The 16,828-nt window shown below is 34.6% G+C and overlaps 1 protein-coding gene across 2 annotated transcripts in view; it reads right to left on the bottom strand.

The window, feature by feature from the left end:
* ASAP1 (ArfGAP with SH3 domain, ankyrin repeat and PH domain 1) overlaps positions 1–16,828 on the bottom strand; it is a 157,562-nt gene that overhangs the window by 46,653 nt on the left and 94,081 nt on the right. For both annotated transcript variants that reach the window (XM_082325849.1, XM_082325850.1), the window contains 9 exons: positions 15,521–15,595; positions 15,110–15,159; positions 13,273–13,402; positions 12,420–12,505; positions 11,213–11,288; positions 10,289–10,375; positions 3,612–3,712; positions 3,131–3,200; positions 695–782 (listed from right to left, as the gene is read on the bottom strand). In XM_082325849.1, the coding sequence (XP_082181975.1) occupies positions 695–782; positions 3,131–3,200; positions 3,612–3,712; positions 10,289–10,375; positions 11,213–11,288; positions 12,420–12,505; positions 13,273–13,402; positions 15,110–15,159; positions 15,521–15,595 (763 nt within the window). The remainder of the gene's footprint in view (positions 1–694; positions 783–3,130; positions 3,201–3,611; positions 3,713–10,288; positions 10,376–11,212; positions 11,289–12,419; positions 12,506–13,272; positions 13,403–15,109; positions 15,160–15,520; positions 15,596–16,828) is intronic.

The following is a 16,828-nucleotide window of genomic DNA, read 5'->3' as shown; positions in this document are numbered from 1 at the left end:
CTCACATTCAAAGGTTTCATAGACTCTCCTTGTAAATATAGAATGTTGGAACCGTTTTTTCTTTAATACTATATATAAAAAGACTGAAAACAGTAAATTGACTCAGACTTCAAAAGTGTTTTTAAAATCAGACTGGGTACAAATGCCTGCTATACAAGACCAAAATGGGGAGAAGGGAAATCACAGGAGCTTTAACACTGAGAAGACAAGTCACTACCAATTTTAGATGAAGAGAAGCACATTCCAAAAGGAGGATAAGAAAACAAGAGAAATTGGGTTCTCCTTGCCTTCCTCAATCCCCCAAATAGCACTCAAAAAGCGGAACAGACAATGAAGGAAAAACAAGATGAGGCCAAAGGTCATTTTCATTTCCTGGTGGGTATAGTTTATGCATGTTCCACTAAGCTGTTAAACATCTCTCTGAATTTAGGAGAACAGCACATATGCTGCATTTCATGGCTTCTCACAAATGAACAGTATTTATATCACACATACACACAAAAAAGGTTCTTTATTCATTTGTCCGTTCAACCCATCTTCAAAACTAGAGGGATCTGAATACTCGTGAGGCACTGCATGTATCTGGATACAGACCTGAATTTTGAACTGTAGCCTTATTTTTACTCAAAATATCCTGTAATGACATTTTCAGAAATCCCATATACTGCAAGATGGTACTAAAGTTGCTACATACGTGATATTAGATCAAAAGACTTCTTATCTTCAGCATTTGGCTTCACCTGGCAGGTCAATAAATTCAGTTTAGCTGGTTGCCTGTTGGACTAAAAAGAAAATTTATTTTACTTTAAAAATGTCTTGATTTAGGATTATTTTTCCTTTCTGGGGAGTGGGCACGTATGATATTAATTTAAAGCATGGGCATACATACATATACACCCTCAAAATACTTGAGACCAGCATGACTTTGTCTGACTTGGTCTGTCAGAATGGACAGATTGCTAAATCTAAACAAAATTAAAATCTTCATAGCAAGTCTTCCTGACTATTTGAAAGGAAGTAAAGGAATAAACCTTAATTTAGAATATGCTAAATACTGAAGTTTTTTATTGTATTTCGTAAACAATGGTAAAACTATTACGTGGGTTTTTCATTACAGCATGCCCATATTCCAATTTTCCTCCCATTTTAAATAAACCAAAGATACAATCCTAAAACTTTAAAAGTGGGAAGCTGGAGATCTGGAGTTTTAGAACTGGGAATAAATACAGCTACTAATATTCTCTGCTGTAATTAGGTTACTTAAGACATGGTAACTAAATGTGTCTTTGAAGTATTTGGGGTTTATACAGGTTTATCAGAAACCATAGAGATAGTGAATTAAAGTTACTATGGCTGGCAGATATAAACTGAACATGAGATGTCAGTTATCAGTAAATACTTCTGAACTGAGTTTTGGAAGTTGTTCATGTTAGAAATTGTAAACCAAATATAAAAGTAATGCAAAACCAGCAAACAACAACAACAACAAATCTAAGTGCATTTCCCACGTTGTCAAATGTTTGTCAGAACAAGCTCATCAACACAATACTATTGACACTTAAGGAGCAACAATTTCTTGAAGGAGTAAATATGCGATTGGAGTCTCAGTTTTCAAAGATTAGTCTTTAATAGACTGTCACAATCTGAACTTTTCACCACTGAAAACAAGCAAATTATGTTCCTCTTGGCACTGCAACAGAAAAGAGCAAATGGGCTGCTTTTACACAGCTCCATACAAGAAAAGGAAAGCTACAATCAGTAAGTCTTGAGCTTGACAATACACAATTTTTCTTAAAAAATGGTGATAACTGAACCATTACTGACCTAGGTATAAATAATTTGACTCAGTGACTCCTCAAAGGAGGCGAGGATATCTTCCTAGCCATTAAAAAACCCCCAACACTCCATTACAAAGCGTAGTGACTTCCCTTTAACTTGTTTACCATAGGTCGTTAACTGTAGACACTGATACTCATGGCCATCAGTGGAATTTGGGGCAAAGGGGAAAAAAGGGTGATGAAATGGGAAATGTTACTCCGTTAACAAGAGTAACGGGATTTAACTCTTGTTTGCAACAAGTTTGTGTCATACTGCTGCAAGACAGTTTTAGGACTGCCTCCACCATGGCAATGTCGTTGCTTCCTCATGATTTAGCATTCCTAGAAGATACTTCAGATATATGCGTGATTCCCAGAACTCACTATGATCAAAAATTTCAAATACACTTTCAGTTGAAAGAACTCAAAATATTAACACATTCACTCATCTGTCAGACTTTATCAATAACATCTAGTATCAAACACTTCCCAAGTTTCCAAATTATTTGCTTCACAGATATACCATGACAATCCTTATAAGCAAAACCAGCTGAAGTATTCATTGAAAAGTCTGTTCAATATATTTGTCATTTTCTTATCAAAAATCAACTGTCATAAGCTGTAGCAGTGGGGAAAAAAATGAAGAAAAATTTTAGAAGGCTAAAGAGTTCACTTACTTCATACAGAAATTCATTTCAAACCAACCTTTATTCTCATTTTCTCACTCTGATTAGTTGAACAATTTTAAGTTTTTTACAAAATGAATGTGTAGGCATTAAAATGTTTTAAATAGTTAACATCCTATATAGGAATAAAACATCTGTAATACAGGCGCCTATGTATGAGCTAGTTATTGGTCTTCCAGTACAGTCAACAGCCAGAATTGAGTTTATAACAAGACATCTGACCAAATCTACCCAGAGTCCTTTGACTATATTGACCAGCTCTCCAGTGGCTAAGAGAGGAGTCTACATGATCTTGCTCTGATGCAGACAGCTACACTGCAGACACTTCATTTTATTCAGATGAATCACATCCCATATCTCAAAGGTATAGTAAGAACAGGTGTACTGCTCCACTGAAGCTGAAGCACTGTTCCCACTAGTGGTCAGCAGCAGACAACTAGGAACAATTTTAACTGAGCAAGTGTAACAATACTTCCATAAATCAGTCTCCAACTTCTGATAATCCACAGAACTTCAACAGTCAGAAGTGGCATCTTTTTCGTAATAGCAGATTAACACCAAACAGATTCACCAGGAAGGGATAATGTTAATTTATTATTTTAATAAAAAGGTATAAAAATAACTTACCGTTGCATGTGATATGGTAAGAATACCATTTTTAACAGTGCACTTTCTTCTTTGCCATACTTTCCTTAACCTACATAAGAACAGCAACAACAAATTCAGTAACTAGACATGATTTCAAAACACGTTAATCCCATTAACATTTTGAGAAGATTAGCCTTGAGAAACAGATGCAGTCAAAATTTTACTAAATGCCTCACCAAAAGTAACTTGGAGATTTATGACAGGTCTTAATCACCTTTTAGAGACTTATAAAGACAATAGCTTTCTTTTTAATATGACTTTTTTTTTTATGATTGCTTGTTATGATTTTTATATTTACTATATTAAATTCATATCTGTGTTCAGATTTGAACTGTGAAATTCTTGAGTACTTGTGGCATATGCATTAGGAGAATGAGCCTTAAGCACCCACAGTAGAAAACAATAAAAATCAGTGCGTGAACATAGTTCTCACGATGTATTATGTGCTTCAAGAACATACCCATCACTCTTCTTTAAAAGATAACCTTTCTTCTCACTGCCATATTCCTTATTTCCCTGAAGCTGATGCATACTGTATCCTCCTTGCCTGCTCTGTGAATCCTAAAAAAGGGAAAAAGACAACTAACATTTCCTGATGTGCATGGTAAGTTTTCCTAATCTTGAAGCTTATTTTACTTTATTTCTCTTCTCTACTACAACTTCACAAATTAATAAAGATCAAAAAAAGAGAGAGAACTCCTAATGCATGTTTTACATCCATAGGAAAGCTTGCTTTTACAACACATGATCTTGAACTAACCGCACGTTCAAGATTCAGTTACTTCGTTAGGCGTTTGAAGTATAGTATGGATGCAAATATGCATCTCAAAATTACTTTTTAAAATATAGAAATTTAATATTGCATAATCTTATAGTCAAAGAGTAAAAGGCTAAGATAAAATTTCAAAAAGAAAGCAACAGAATATAGCATGCATATATATAGAAACACATATATAAACAAACAAAACCAAATGCTAATAATCACTATTTTTTTCAGCCCAATTAAAAATATGTATATAATTCATGAGTTTTAGTGAATGAAGTCAACTGAAATAACTTTTGGCCTGATCTAGTGAAACAATTAAGTGAAATGGATTAACTTGTTATACGCACATCAGAAAAAAAATCCCCAAAAGTTCATTAAAACATTGACTTACTCTCCTAGACTTCGATCACGAAAGGCAAAAGCAATAGAGGAAAGAGAAAGCAAATAATTTAAAACAAGAATTATTATTTTATTTAAAAAACATGTTCCTTGAACATAAATTTTATAGTCCCCATATCTAGTAAAACAATTTTTCCCCTTTCTCGCAACACTACTAAAAAGAAGGTAATAATTACTTCAAGCACACTGGTGCTTTTTCTCATCAAGTAACAAAACATCATAACAAAATTCTGAGCAACCTCCCATATATGACATTGGCTTCAAAAAGCAACTACAATGTCTACAAGATCAAATTTTACTAAATGTCTTCCAGTCTTTATTACATTTAAATTGTCTAAAATGATAGCTATATTGTATACCAAACTGGAGCTAATTCTGAATTTCCATTGAAAAAGATCAGGCCCAAAGTTAACTTCTAATTTTTGGAAATCTATATAAAAAGGTATAATTAAGAACACATTGATATGGTTTTAAATGTCGCTGTGAAAAAATTATCTGCAAAATATCTGACAAAATCGGGGAAGGTCGATTACTCCCTTGGCAATAACCTTTTCTCTTTCAAAGCACAGCTTCTTACAATTACCACAACCAATATATATAGAAGATTACTCCCTCCTATTTTATTCAGGGTCCTTACAACTGTTTTTAATTTTGTAACAACTTTGTCATCGGAGTTTAGAGAGAAGTGCTTTGGTAAAACTGGCAGTTGTGGTTGGAAGCAGGATGAAGGCTGCTACACGCAATGTGCTGTCAGCAGCGTTCACACGCTCAGGGTAAGCAGCTCATTTGTTACAAGTAAATTTCAAACCCCCATTGGAATTAGAGTCCTACTGGTCTTAGCATAGGGAAAAAACATAACAAGATATAATTCCTGTTCCAAAGAGCACATCAGATGGAGATTTGGGGAAATAAATCAAAATGTAAAGAAACAGTTAACAAAATAGACACAAAACATGATTCTAAAGACTAGCTATATTCAACTTAAAGCTGTTAAGTTACATTTGTACCAATAATTAATATAGAAAAAGAGGGAATAGAAGCCTGTATTAAAGGCCTGGTTTCCTCTAAAATTTAAGCTTCTTAACATATAAGCATTTTTCAACATTTCAACAAAATAAACACTTTACAAAACTAAAATTACACTAGTATAGCTTGAATTATTTTTCCTCAAAGCTTTAAACAATAGTCATTTTACAAAATCAGGTAATTCTTGCGCAAAGTAACAGAAAGTGCCATAACTTAATAACAAGGCAGTACACGGCGGCAACAGGAGACACCGCATCTAACAGAGCCACAGTAAATTTTACTTCCCACAGTGAAGCTGCCACACTAGCACTTCTGTGCAACCCAAGATTCAAAGATTGTCAAGATGTGCTTTTCCAAGAACCAGGTAATTGCAATGTTTTTTCACCGATGAAAGGACAGGTATGCCAGCAGAACGTGTAAGAGCATTACAGATGTCTGTAATGCTAAATAACCACCTTGAACACATGCAAGAGTAAAACAGGAGTTGCATTATGGGACCTTGAAAGTGTAGGAAACGAGGTTAGCTCATTTAGTACATTAGTGTTTTTTCCTGAATGAAAGTATGGGTGCTGAAGAGTAATTTTTCCATACATATTGTTTTTAATTCAAAAAGATACTAAATGCTTTAATAAATTTAACAGCTATGCAGGAATCTCTTTTGTCATCTGTGACAGCAAGTCAGTCTGAGATGGGCAGGAAGCCTCACTTATCTAATGGCAACTCCTAAGAGGTTAAAGGTGGCAGGATTTACAGTTTGGACAGGAATTGCTAGTTTCAGCTTTCTTCTCTTGCACAAAAGGTCAAAGAAACTTAAAGCTACACACAACCAGGGCCTCAATTTTATTATCTCAAACTGTTTCCCTGCCAAAGTAATTTTTGGTAAGAGTACTTCTGAATCTTTACAAATCCACCAGAGAAAATCCCATTCACTTCATGTTCTTCAATATTTCCATTAATCCATAAATTTTCCAGCAGTGAGATTATAATGCACTAATATAAGAGGGAAAATGTATTCTTAATCACAACCAACCAGGCCATCTGTCACAGTAATAAAGCCCTGCTTTACATACTTGAAGATTCGAATATACACAGTGATGGAGAGCTCACTGGTGAAACTCAGGCCATGTGTCTTCGAGCTCTGTTGTCACTTAACTCAGGAGTAATGAATGCTGGCATGCTATTTCAGCATTAGAACACTGAATACCTAAATAACAGACACAATGTTTTATCAGGCTCCTCAATATCTGCCAGCATCATTACGCCCTGACTCATGTAATGTAGCAGAATCACATGAGTGAAAGTCCTCACACTGATTTTGAAAGAGACACTTGAACATTAATGTGATCAAGTGGGTATTTTATCCAAAATAGTGGATTCTTTCATTACAGCAGATCTCTCTCTCGCAGGATTTGCCTGAATATCTCAGAATCACAATATTGCTCCTTTTCCTTCTAAGACACACTTCTAATTCTCTTCAAGCCAAACACTTTATTTTTATATGTATTTTATATTTATATTTATTTTTATATTTATAAATTTTTATATAGATATCATACACATACACACACAGTTTTTCAAGAGTCCTAGGATTTGTCTACACTATAATTAACGTCAGAAAAGTTGCATAGTTTATTTTGGTGATGCCTGTGAAGCTATTTTACTACAACATGTATATAAGTTTCAGAATTTGACTTGTTTAATTTTTATATTTTAAATGAGGGTACTTTCCACTGAAACAGAATCATTTTTACTACACATCCAGGAAACAGGTAACCAAAAAACCAAACACTATACTTCATATAGTTATTCTACCTCGTAATACTCTGTGAGCAACTTTTGAAACCTGACTTGTACTGTATGCAGCCATGTATGTACAACACACGGCACCGAAGAAGAACCACCCATTTGTCCTACTTTATTTCCGAGAACTGGTTGATTACTAAGTAGCTTAAACTTAACAACATACGCAGCAGCCAGGAGAGAAGGAAGTATTTTTCTTTGCTTCCCAGATAATTAGCTTGTGGAAGAAAAAGCTACGTAAGAAGAGAGCGGGTCTTGTTCCTCTATGTATTGGGAATAGATTCATAAAAACGCTTTAGAATTTAAAGTTATTTCCAAATAGCTCTTAAAATCTGATGTTTTCTGTTCAACTTTTGGGGGTGAGGATGGAGAATGCGCATGAGTTGTGTTCAGAGTGATTTAGATACTAGGGAGGTTACAAATGTAACACATGTATGGGAAGCTCTGTAAGTATTATGGAAGAGATTTAGTAGGTTCACGTGCACATTGGACATGGAAGGAAAAAAAATACCAAACAGAGCACTGGGAAAGACTGTAGAGTATGAGGTAAGGGAAAACTGAGTACTAGAAAGAGCTGGCAGATCTTACAATAAATTGGGATCTATTCAGAGGTGCTCTGTAGTGCTCCTGTCATCATTTGTGACAAAGAAATTCTAAAAAACATGTACAGCGTGTTGTAAGGTTGTGTTGTCCTGCAGAACGATAGGATTAAAGATGCAGGGAGAGGAACGGCATTCTGGCCAAGGTTTATCTGCTATATAATGTACATCTACATAATGAAAGCACACATAGGCAAGTATTCAAAAAAATCACCACCACCACACTAAGGAATGACTCATCAACCATTCCTTATTAATTGTGATTTCACCTGAAATAATTTACTAACTTCAAGCCATTTATCTACACACAGTAGCCATAATCAGTGTGCTACCTACAAAATTGCATGAAAGCCCACAAAGATACTTGCCCCAGCTACTAAAGTCCTATTTTTGAAGATGTTCCAGAAGAATTCCAGGAAAGTAACGATTAGTAAGCTTCACATCACATAAGGAAGATAAATGAAAACTACTTCTAAGAGTACATTTAGTAGTATATATACTGGAAAATCAGTGCAGCTTTTGTGCAGAAATGTTATGTTTCAAAACTCTCCTGAAGTTCTCTGAAAGAATCAGCAGTAGATACACATGAGAAATCAAACTGATACAGTCTACCTGGACCCTCAATGGGCACTTAGTGTTCCTTATGAAAGGGGAAGAATTGCATTGCTACAGGAAAAGAGGAAAAGCCCTCAGATGAGTTAAGAAGTTAAAAGCAGGAAGAAAACGAGTTTCACAGAAAGCTGTGCTAGCACATGTGGTGTCTAACACTAAAACAATCTGGAAAAGGATGAACAGTAAACTGTCAAAGTTTGCTAGATGGTATTAAATTATTCAGGATACCCAAGAAAGGCTGACTGAAGAATTTCTCAAGGACCTCATGATAGTGAGTAACTTGACAATAAATGACACGTGAAGATCAGCATAAACAAATGCAAAGTGATTCAGAGGGGAAAAATAAGATACTGTGAGTTGACTATTAACATTGAGTAAGAGAATGATATGGTTATAGCTTTACAGCTGATTAAACGTTACACACCTTCTCTGCACTAAGCACTGGTCAAAAAGGAAGTCAGTGTTAGGACTTATATAAAAAAAAGGATCAGAAATGATCTGATGATGCTATCATAAATTCACAAGCACTCCCATCTTGAGTATGGTATGCAGATCTAAAAGTTCAAAACAAATAAAAGGGAAAAAGATTTTTCCACACAATGTGTAGCGATGGTGGGAAAGACACAGCTGTAACAGAATCTGATAGTTTACACTGCTTCAAAAACAAACTGCACAAGTTCAAAGAGGAAATCTATAGGGTGGTGGAGAGACTGCAAAGACAGTCAAACAACTAATGGGAGGGTGTTCTGGGGAAGCATCAGTGGTTATTGCCCTGCATCTTACTCTACACATCCATGACTGATTGCTGTTGGAAACCTGGCTGACTCAGTATATCTGGTTGTAAATTATATACTTATGGATATTTGATACTAGAAATACTGCCCAATCATATATGTGGATGATCATATATATGCAGCAGAATGGCACCTGTCTAATGTTTAATTATAATTCATATTTCATAATAAGTATTTAATAAGCTGAGTAGACACCTGGCAAATACGAATGTTTTATTTATCTAAGAGAAAACAGAGGGTAAGTGATCTTCTCCTAAAGGAAAGCCACCCCATTCCCCCCCACCCCACCACCCCCCCCAGCACTCAGCTTCACCACAGGATATTCAGCATTTCTGACTCTCAGGCACTATGATTTAGAAAAAGTCAGAATATTGTCTCAGGTAAACACTGTGATATACATTATATCCTATCTCCGAGCTCAAGCAGTATTCCAGAACATCTGCAATGGACATTGCATGTTCTCCCTTCAATTCTGATACCAGCGTAACTGATGATGTATTTTTTTCTTTTTAACTGCCCTGTCTCAGCCACTTCTATCTGGTTGACATACAAATTTTCTTCCTTATGATACAGTATTAGCAAAAAGGGTTTGGGAAAGAGAACATCATCACAAAATCCATGTCAGTTAGCAGATGAATAGTAATATGGAAACCACACGTAAAGGCAAGCCTCCAGTTCTCGTTTTGGCTTACTCAGGATCACCTAGGTCAGGAAAATCCTGAACACAATCTGGCTGGAGGATGGCAGGACAAAAGAAAGAAGTGTGCATCCCATCCCTTTATATTTTTTTCCTGAACACTCATTCTTCATCATTTTCAAGGACAGGATACTGGGATAGATGAAGCATTTAACTGATGCATTACAACTGTTTGTATAGTACATTAAAAAAGTGCATAAAAATATAAAATTACACAGAAAAAGGAATAATTTCTTTTCATACATAAAATGGAAACAGAAAATTAATCTAAAACTATTGTTTGTTGATAGTTGGACATTCTAAATATTGGTTTTTCCATAATGTTCAAAGTCCAATTCTTCTGAAGCAGTAACTACAGAAACTGAACATCAATTAACCCATTTTCTGAATACAGAATTCATAAATTCATATTATCTCCGAGAATAACCTGTCTAAATTATTTACCTCCTTCTGATCAAGCTGCAGAGAAGATTTTATCAAATCACGAAGAGCAGTAAGTTGTTTCTTTTCTTCATCTTGTGTCTGCTTTATCTATGGAAAGAGATTGCCATTATACGCTTTCTGGATGCAACTTTAATTTTTATTTTTTTATTCATTCCAATATACCATTTTAGATGTCCTGAGCAACCAGTTCAACTATTCCATGTTTCTGTACTATTTGAGTTTATTTTCATGGACAAGTCCATTCTTATGTATTCACCTTCTATGCATGTATTATGTGAAAAGCAAGCTAAAATGAATGTACAACTCCGCGTGCTCTGTTCTGTTACAGTTTAATGGTTCACGACATCTAATGCAACTAAATTAGTCTCTGAAATATTAAATAACTCCAATAAGCTCGACAGATGACTTAAGGAATGAAAACACAGTTTAATTTAGCCACAAACTGCAATAGCAAATGGGATTATTGTAATTCTTATAGAATACAAAAGCACTTGGGTGACAAGTGAGCTCTGATTCCACATTATTACTTGCCTTCCATGAATATCATAAGTTAATTCATTCAAAAACTGTGGTGCTATCATCAAGCAGTTTGTTATGGAAAAATGAAAGTGGTAGCTAAAATTAGTGCTAATAAAGTAATCTGATTCAAAGATTCCCACTTCAAATTAGTTTTAGTTTAATGAAACATTAAATGAGTAGTAGAATGAAAGCTGCTTTTCCTAATAACTGCAAAAACAGAATGCAAAGTATAAGACAGTCAAGATGTTTTTTCTTCAGTCTAGCTATATGCAAAGTTTCAAAGAACACACTTTTCATTTATAAGATACAAATGAAATGTACACCCTTGTAGTCCTATCTAAAATTTATTCATATAAACAAAATATTTCCATTTTCAGACATTAAACTACTTATAAGTAAACTTACATTATATAAGTCAGCAGCCAACTTTTCAATATATTGTTTAAGTTTATCAGCTGTTTTCAAGCCATCTTGGAAGAAACTATAATGAAAAATACCTGTGATTTATCAGGAAAACATATAATTCACAACACAAAGTAAACCGTCTTGCGGAGAAAAACAGCAAAATCAAGAAAACTTATCCAGCTCCCCCCATGTTCAGAAACAAACAAAAAAACCTCTGTCCCAGTGTGAACTGTTTTACTATCAATCTAACCACACAATAGCACAGCTTCCACATTCCTCTAATCTAATATACTTCAGAAAGGTCTGACAGTTGAATTTCAGTCCAGAAACATTTAATTTATTTTGCTGATTTAGTCTCACTGTATAAAAATATAATGAGCCAAATAAGCACTTCACATGTTAGTATATGAAGTGGCAACATATGAAGGGTTAGATTACAGATAAACAGAAGCTTAACCTCTGTCCTCAAGTATTTATTCTAAATTAGAAATCTGAAGGAAATCAATTGATATTCATCACTATGAAGCTTTTTTTTTTTTTTGGGTTGGGTTTTTTGGGGTGCTTTTTGGGTTTTGGTTTTGTTTGTTTTATGTTTTAAACCCTTCCCAGTAGTTTTCAAGTATGGTATCTTTCAGCAGTGGAGATATACCATTATGACTTTAAGAAATACCAGATTAGAGAGAATATAGCTTAACTTATTTTTATCACTTAGTCAACATGTTTCACCTTAGTAATTTCCAAAATACATTTCCTGTATTTAACTTAAGTTCCTGTACGTTTGCTTCTGTGGCTCTACTGATGACAAGGCCATATCTTACCAGTTTCACCTCAAGGAATTTCAAAGAAGCTACTGGCTTTCACAATGGCTTCAAAATTTACATAAAAACCTAAAAACTATTAAATAGAATTAACAAGCTATTTCTAAAATTCCATTCTAGATCTATGCCTCAGGAACTAAAATTAATTTTGTATGCAACATGCAGGGTTTTCCCTTGGCCTCCTTCTCCATCACTCCCCTGCCCCACTCGCTTACTTTCATACTCTCTACTGAAAGACTACAGCCTAATAAGACGAAGTTGCAGACACCTGGCAGATTACAATTATTATAAGAATTCCTGATGTAACAAAAAGAAATTTAAAACAAAGGGAAATAAACACTTGTGTAAAAAAGAAAATTGTAACCAAAGCTTAAAGGCATTGCACTTACTTGCATTGTGCATGATAATACTTGATAAGGTTCTGCAGAAGGTCCACACCTTTTTTTGTCTTGATTTCATTAACCTTAATAAGATACTGTATAGACAGTGAAAAACATGTTGATAATCATGCCTTATAACCTTCAACAGTTTTCAATCAATAAAACATCATTTACTCAATGAACTAATTATCTCTGTGTTTAACCTGGGTGCTGACCCATAAGCCACCAGTCAACCAGTTAAGCAAAATATAAAACAGATAACAGTTTATTTGGCCATGCCTAAAAAAATTCAAACTCTACAAAACAAAACAAATACAGGAAAAAGTTTTCTCTTTTACAATTGTCTGAAGGTGTCCCTTTTTTAATGCCACTCCAGTGATTACTGAAATATTCTAAAAATATAAATATCATGCAATTAAAAGTAATTGCCACTAAAATGGAATAAAGAGAACTATTCATATAAAAAGCAGTTTTATGGAACTAACGTATCATTATCATTTATCACTTTATTAGAAATTTTAGAAGGCTTCAGAAAGCACATGGGAAGAAAGATATCAAAAATACTTCCTGAACGGCTCAATCATAAACCTGAAAAAATACAAAATATTTCCATAGTATATTTTCAGCCCCAAGAACCTTAGCATAATAATCTAAACACAAAGAAAAGGAATAAAACAAAAGGAAGCCAAGTTTTGTACAGTTGCTAATAGTTATTTTTATATTGCTGTACTATGTGACATTGCAATCATTTCCTCCCTCCACCCCCATTAAACGACAAAGTAGATTTCACCACTTTAAGTAAGGCCCACAAGGTACTTTTAAGTCATGGTGTCATAATTAAAAGCTGAAACTTGTTTCTTACTTCACACATCTGTAGCTGAAATAGCCGCCTTTCCTTCTCCATTTCCTCTGCTATCTCAGCTCCTGTTATTTCAGTTCGTATCATCCCATGCTGTTTTGCATGTTCTCTTTTTTCCTTTTCAATTTTTGTACTGAAATTTTAATTAGAAAACATTTTAGAGAATTTCTTCTACTATCACGTGATCTCGTATTATTTAGGAAAAAAAAATAATTGAGAAATATTAAAGAAGCGATTCTGAAGATGAGTTCCTCTATGATACCAAATGCTATATTTTTTCTTTTAAGTGTCCAGAAGTAATGGAGTCAATGAAGCTGTCCTTCCTTCCTTTCATCCTTTAACTCTTTTCTCTAGTTTGTGTGCTACTTGGGGAGGGGGGAATCTCATTCTTTCTATATGATGCACTCCATAGCCTTCAGCTCTACATACTGCAGTGTAAAGCATACATATAAGAAACTACTGACTTGGCAGGAAAATGGCAGAATAACTTAATCAGATATGTTTCATGCTCATAAGGCAGGAATTAAGAAAAACAATAAGGCAGCATACGAAGTTTACCACCTACGCTAAATAACATGACTTTCAGTCATTACATTTTCAGAGAAAACCAACACTGAAATTCTGAAATAGTGAAATGCAAATATGGAACTAAGAGGCCACCCTGAGACTTTATAGAGTTTTACAGTGTGGCTGTCCTTAAATCCTGCCTGTCCTAGGCAGGCTAACTGGATACCCCCATTTGTAAGCAAACTTAGATTTCTAATACAGAGTAGAAAAATCTAAACAATTTTCTGATTTCTTTAAAAAAAAAAAAAAAAAAAAATCACTGTGTGTTTATCAGGTGCTCCTTGCCAGGGAAAAAAAATTAAGAGGTATTAGTTTATTTGTTTTTGAACTTTGCTTTTCTCCAACGAAGAAAGCCATAATGTTTGCACGTAGAACAAAGTACTTTTCAGCACTGTGCCTCTAAACTCGACTTGATATTTGGTCTTGAACAAATTCTGGGAAACAGCATTCTCTGAGAAATCTAAGGGGCATCTCCTTGGTCTTAATAAGCCAAGTGAAATTTGCTCACAAGAGAAAAAAAAAAAATCTTAGCAAGACAACAGCATCTTTCTGCAAACTTTCCAAATTCAGAACAGAATCCCACAGATGATTCCATGCGTTGAGTCTGTATGAGATACCTCTGTCTGCTAAGTTCTGTTTAATGGCATTTGGTATAAATAGGCTGGCAAAGATATCCCTGATTTTACACAGAGCAATCTGAACCATTCCACTAACATTTCTGCAACTATGATACTACTTGCTTCCAACCTTCAATTTTTATAAGTTTTTCTTTACCCACAGAAGACAAGTATTATAGCAAGAAAATATTTTTAAAACCACAGATATTTTAGAAGTCACACCACCTGCACTAAAATTCTTGCCTCTCAAACACATACAGTTCTGCAATACAGAACAACATATAAATCTCATAATTTTTACTATCAATAGATTTTATGTATTTGGTTATAAGAATGTGTAAATGCCATCTGAAATATCCACAATTCACGTTGAGTATCTAAGCATTAAGTATCTTCCTTACACCAAAGAGGCAGTCATTTAACTACTTTGATGCTCTCTGTAGAGAACATGTTCTCTGTAGAGAACATCAAAATATTTAAATATTTTATTTCTATTAATGCAGAAGAAAGAACCACCAAAGAGATGCCTTGCTGATACTCACATTTACATCCACAGATACATTACATAGTTTGGGACCAGGAGGAGAAAGGAAAGGGGGGGGGGAAGGAAAAAAACAAACAAAAAAAAAAAAAACAAGAGGGAGAAAAATACTTACAATTTGGTTTCATAATCCTTCCAGGCTTTGTCAAAAGGCTTTTTGAGGTCCTTAGGAAACAGAAAATTTGCTTAGAACATTTTTAAAACTTTGTCTTTCTAGTTATCAAGTTATAAATGGCAACAAAAAATACTGTTTTCTTTTAAAACTTTTCGGACAGCAGTTGGAAAAAATACTATTTTTGAATCTTGCAAAGTATTGCTTTCCCGTGCACCTTAAGACAGGAATTTACAATGAAATTCTGAAGAAGCGTCACAGTCACACCATTTTTTAATTTGTTCTTTGGACTACATACAGAATATTAATGGATGCCAACATAAGAAATAATCTCATGGGTAAATGGAAAACAGTCACAAGAGAGCTGAACCTGAAAACATTTCCCTAAATAAAAAATTAGTTTTCAACACTTACCCCTTTAACACCTTTTAAGTCTCCTTTTAAGAGAGAATCCAAAGTGAAAATGACATTGTGGCTTAAACCCTGGAGCTAGAAAGAAAAACATTATACTGTTATCATTCAAAAAGATTCATTATGATCTTATCAAACTCCTGCCAACAAGTCTGTGAACTTCACTAATGAAGTTGCAATCACCTCAAAATTTCTAAATGAATAGTAAATTCAAGTCTGGAAAGAACTGATAAACATTCACTTGCATCAGACATAGAAGCATTATAATTAATCTTTACTTATATAGGGTGATATAAAACCAGAATTTTAAAAATAGCATATAACCAAAGTTCTGAAAGCACCTAAAGGCAATCTTCAGTCTCTCAAAGTAAACATTTGAATATTGCTTAATTATTTAGGAAGCAAATTCATTTTTGGAACAAAAGTTTCTTACAGCCTCCTAAGTAAGAAACAAGGACCTGCTGTGCTACAGGCAGATAACACACAAGGCACATGTTAATTCAACCATGGGCAAAAGGAACGAAGAGAGTCACCAGCTCTTTGATTATTCCCAACTATTTGGGAAGACTGTTCCTCTCTTCGTCCGGTGTGGAAATCTGACATCTGCTTAGGCTCTTGCGAGTTTAAATTTCACCTCATTAAGTCCATGACTGTTTGATTACACGTCTGTGGAAACGTTCCGTTTGTCTTTGCCAGTCTGAGGGCAGTAAAACCTACTGCTGTGATCCTATCTGAACACATATGGTGTGTATGGGTTCCTGAAGAGTCATGACCACAGGAAAGATATGCATATCAGTATTATTCCAGTCTAGTGAAAAGTCTGCTGCCTCTTGTACTTCATCCCTCCCTTCATTTCTCCCCAAAAATACTTCATGAATGCTTTAGTTCCTTGCTAAGGAAGGACAGGTAGAACGATGAGAAGGGTACAAGACAGCACATCCTCTGCTTGTAAACCAAAGGAGTAGGGAAGTGTTACATTAATGGTTTTAATCAGCATACATACATAGCCTAGCTCTTCTCTCCTATAAGGTCTTCTGAGCATATTTTAGTCCATGAAACTAATTTTTAAGGGACTTCTGTGAAATAAACAATCCACACAGGTGAGAATATCAAAATAATCACTAAAACAGGCTCTCCAGGTATAACATTCCATTCACCAACTCCTTATATATTCAAAAGACATGTATGAAAAATTAAATACTAGATTTTTCAAAAGTGACATTATGCAATTTTAAATACATGCCTGTAAAAGAAAACAAAATTCAAAGACATCTCAGTCTTGTATCATGGTTTACATCTTTCATAGGCATA

Source organism: Platalea leucorodia (genome assembly GCF_965183815.1).
Source record: "Platalea leucorodia genome assembly, chromosome: 1".
NCBI classification, from domain to species: Eukaryota; Metazoa; Chordata; class Aves; order Pelecaniformes; family Threskiornithidae; genus Platalea; species Platalea leucorodia.
This window is presented reverse-complemented; position numbering and strand designations above follow the sequence as displayed.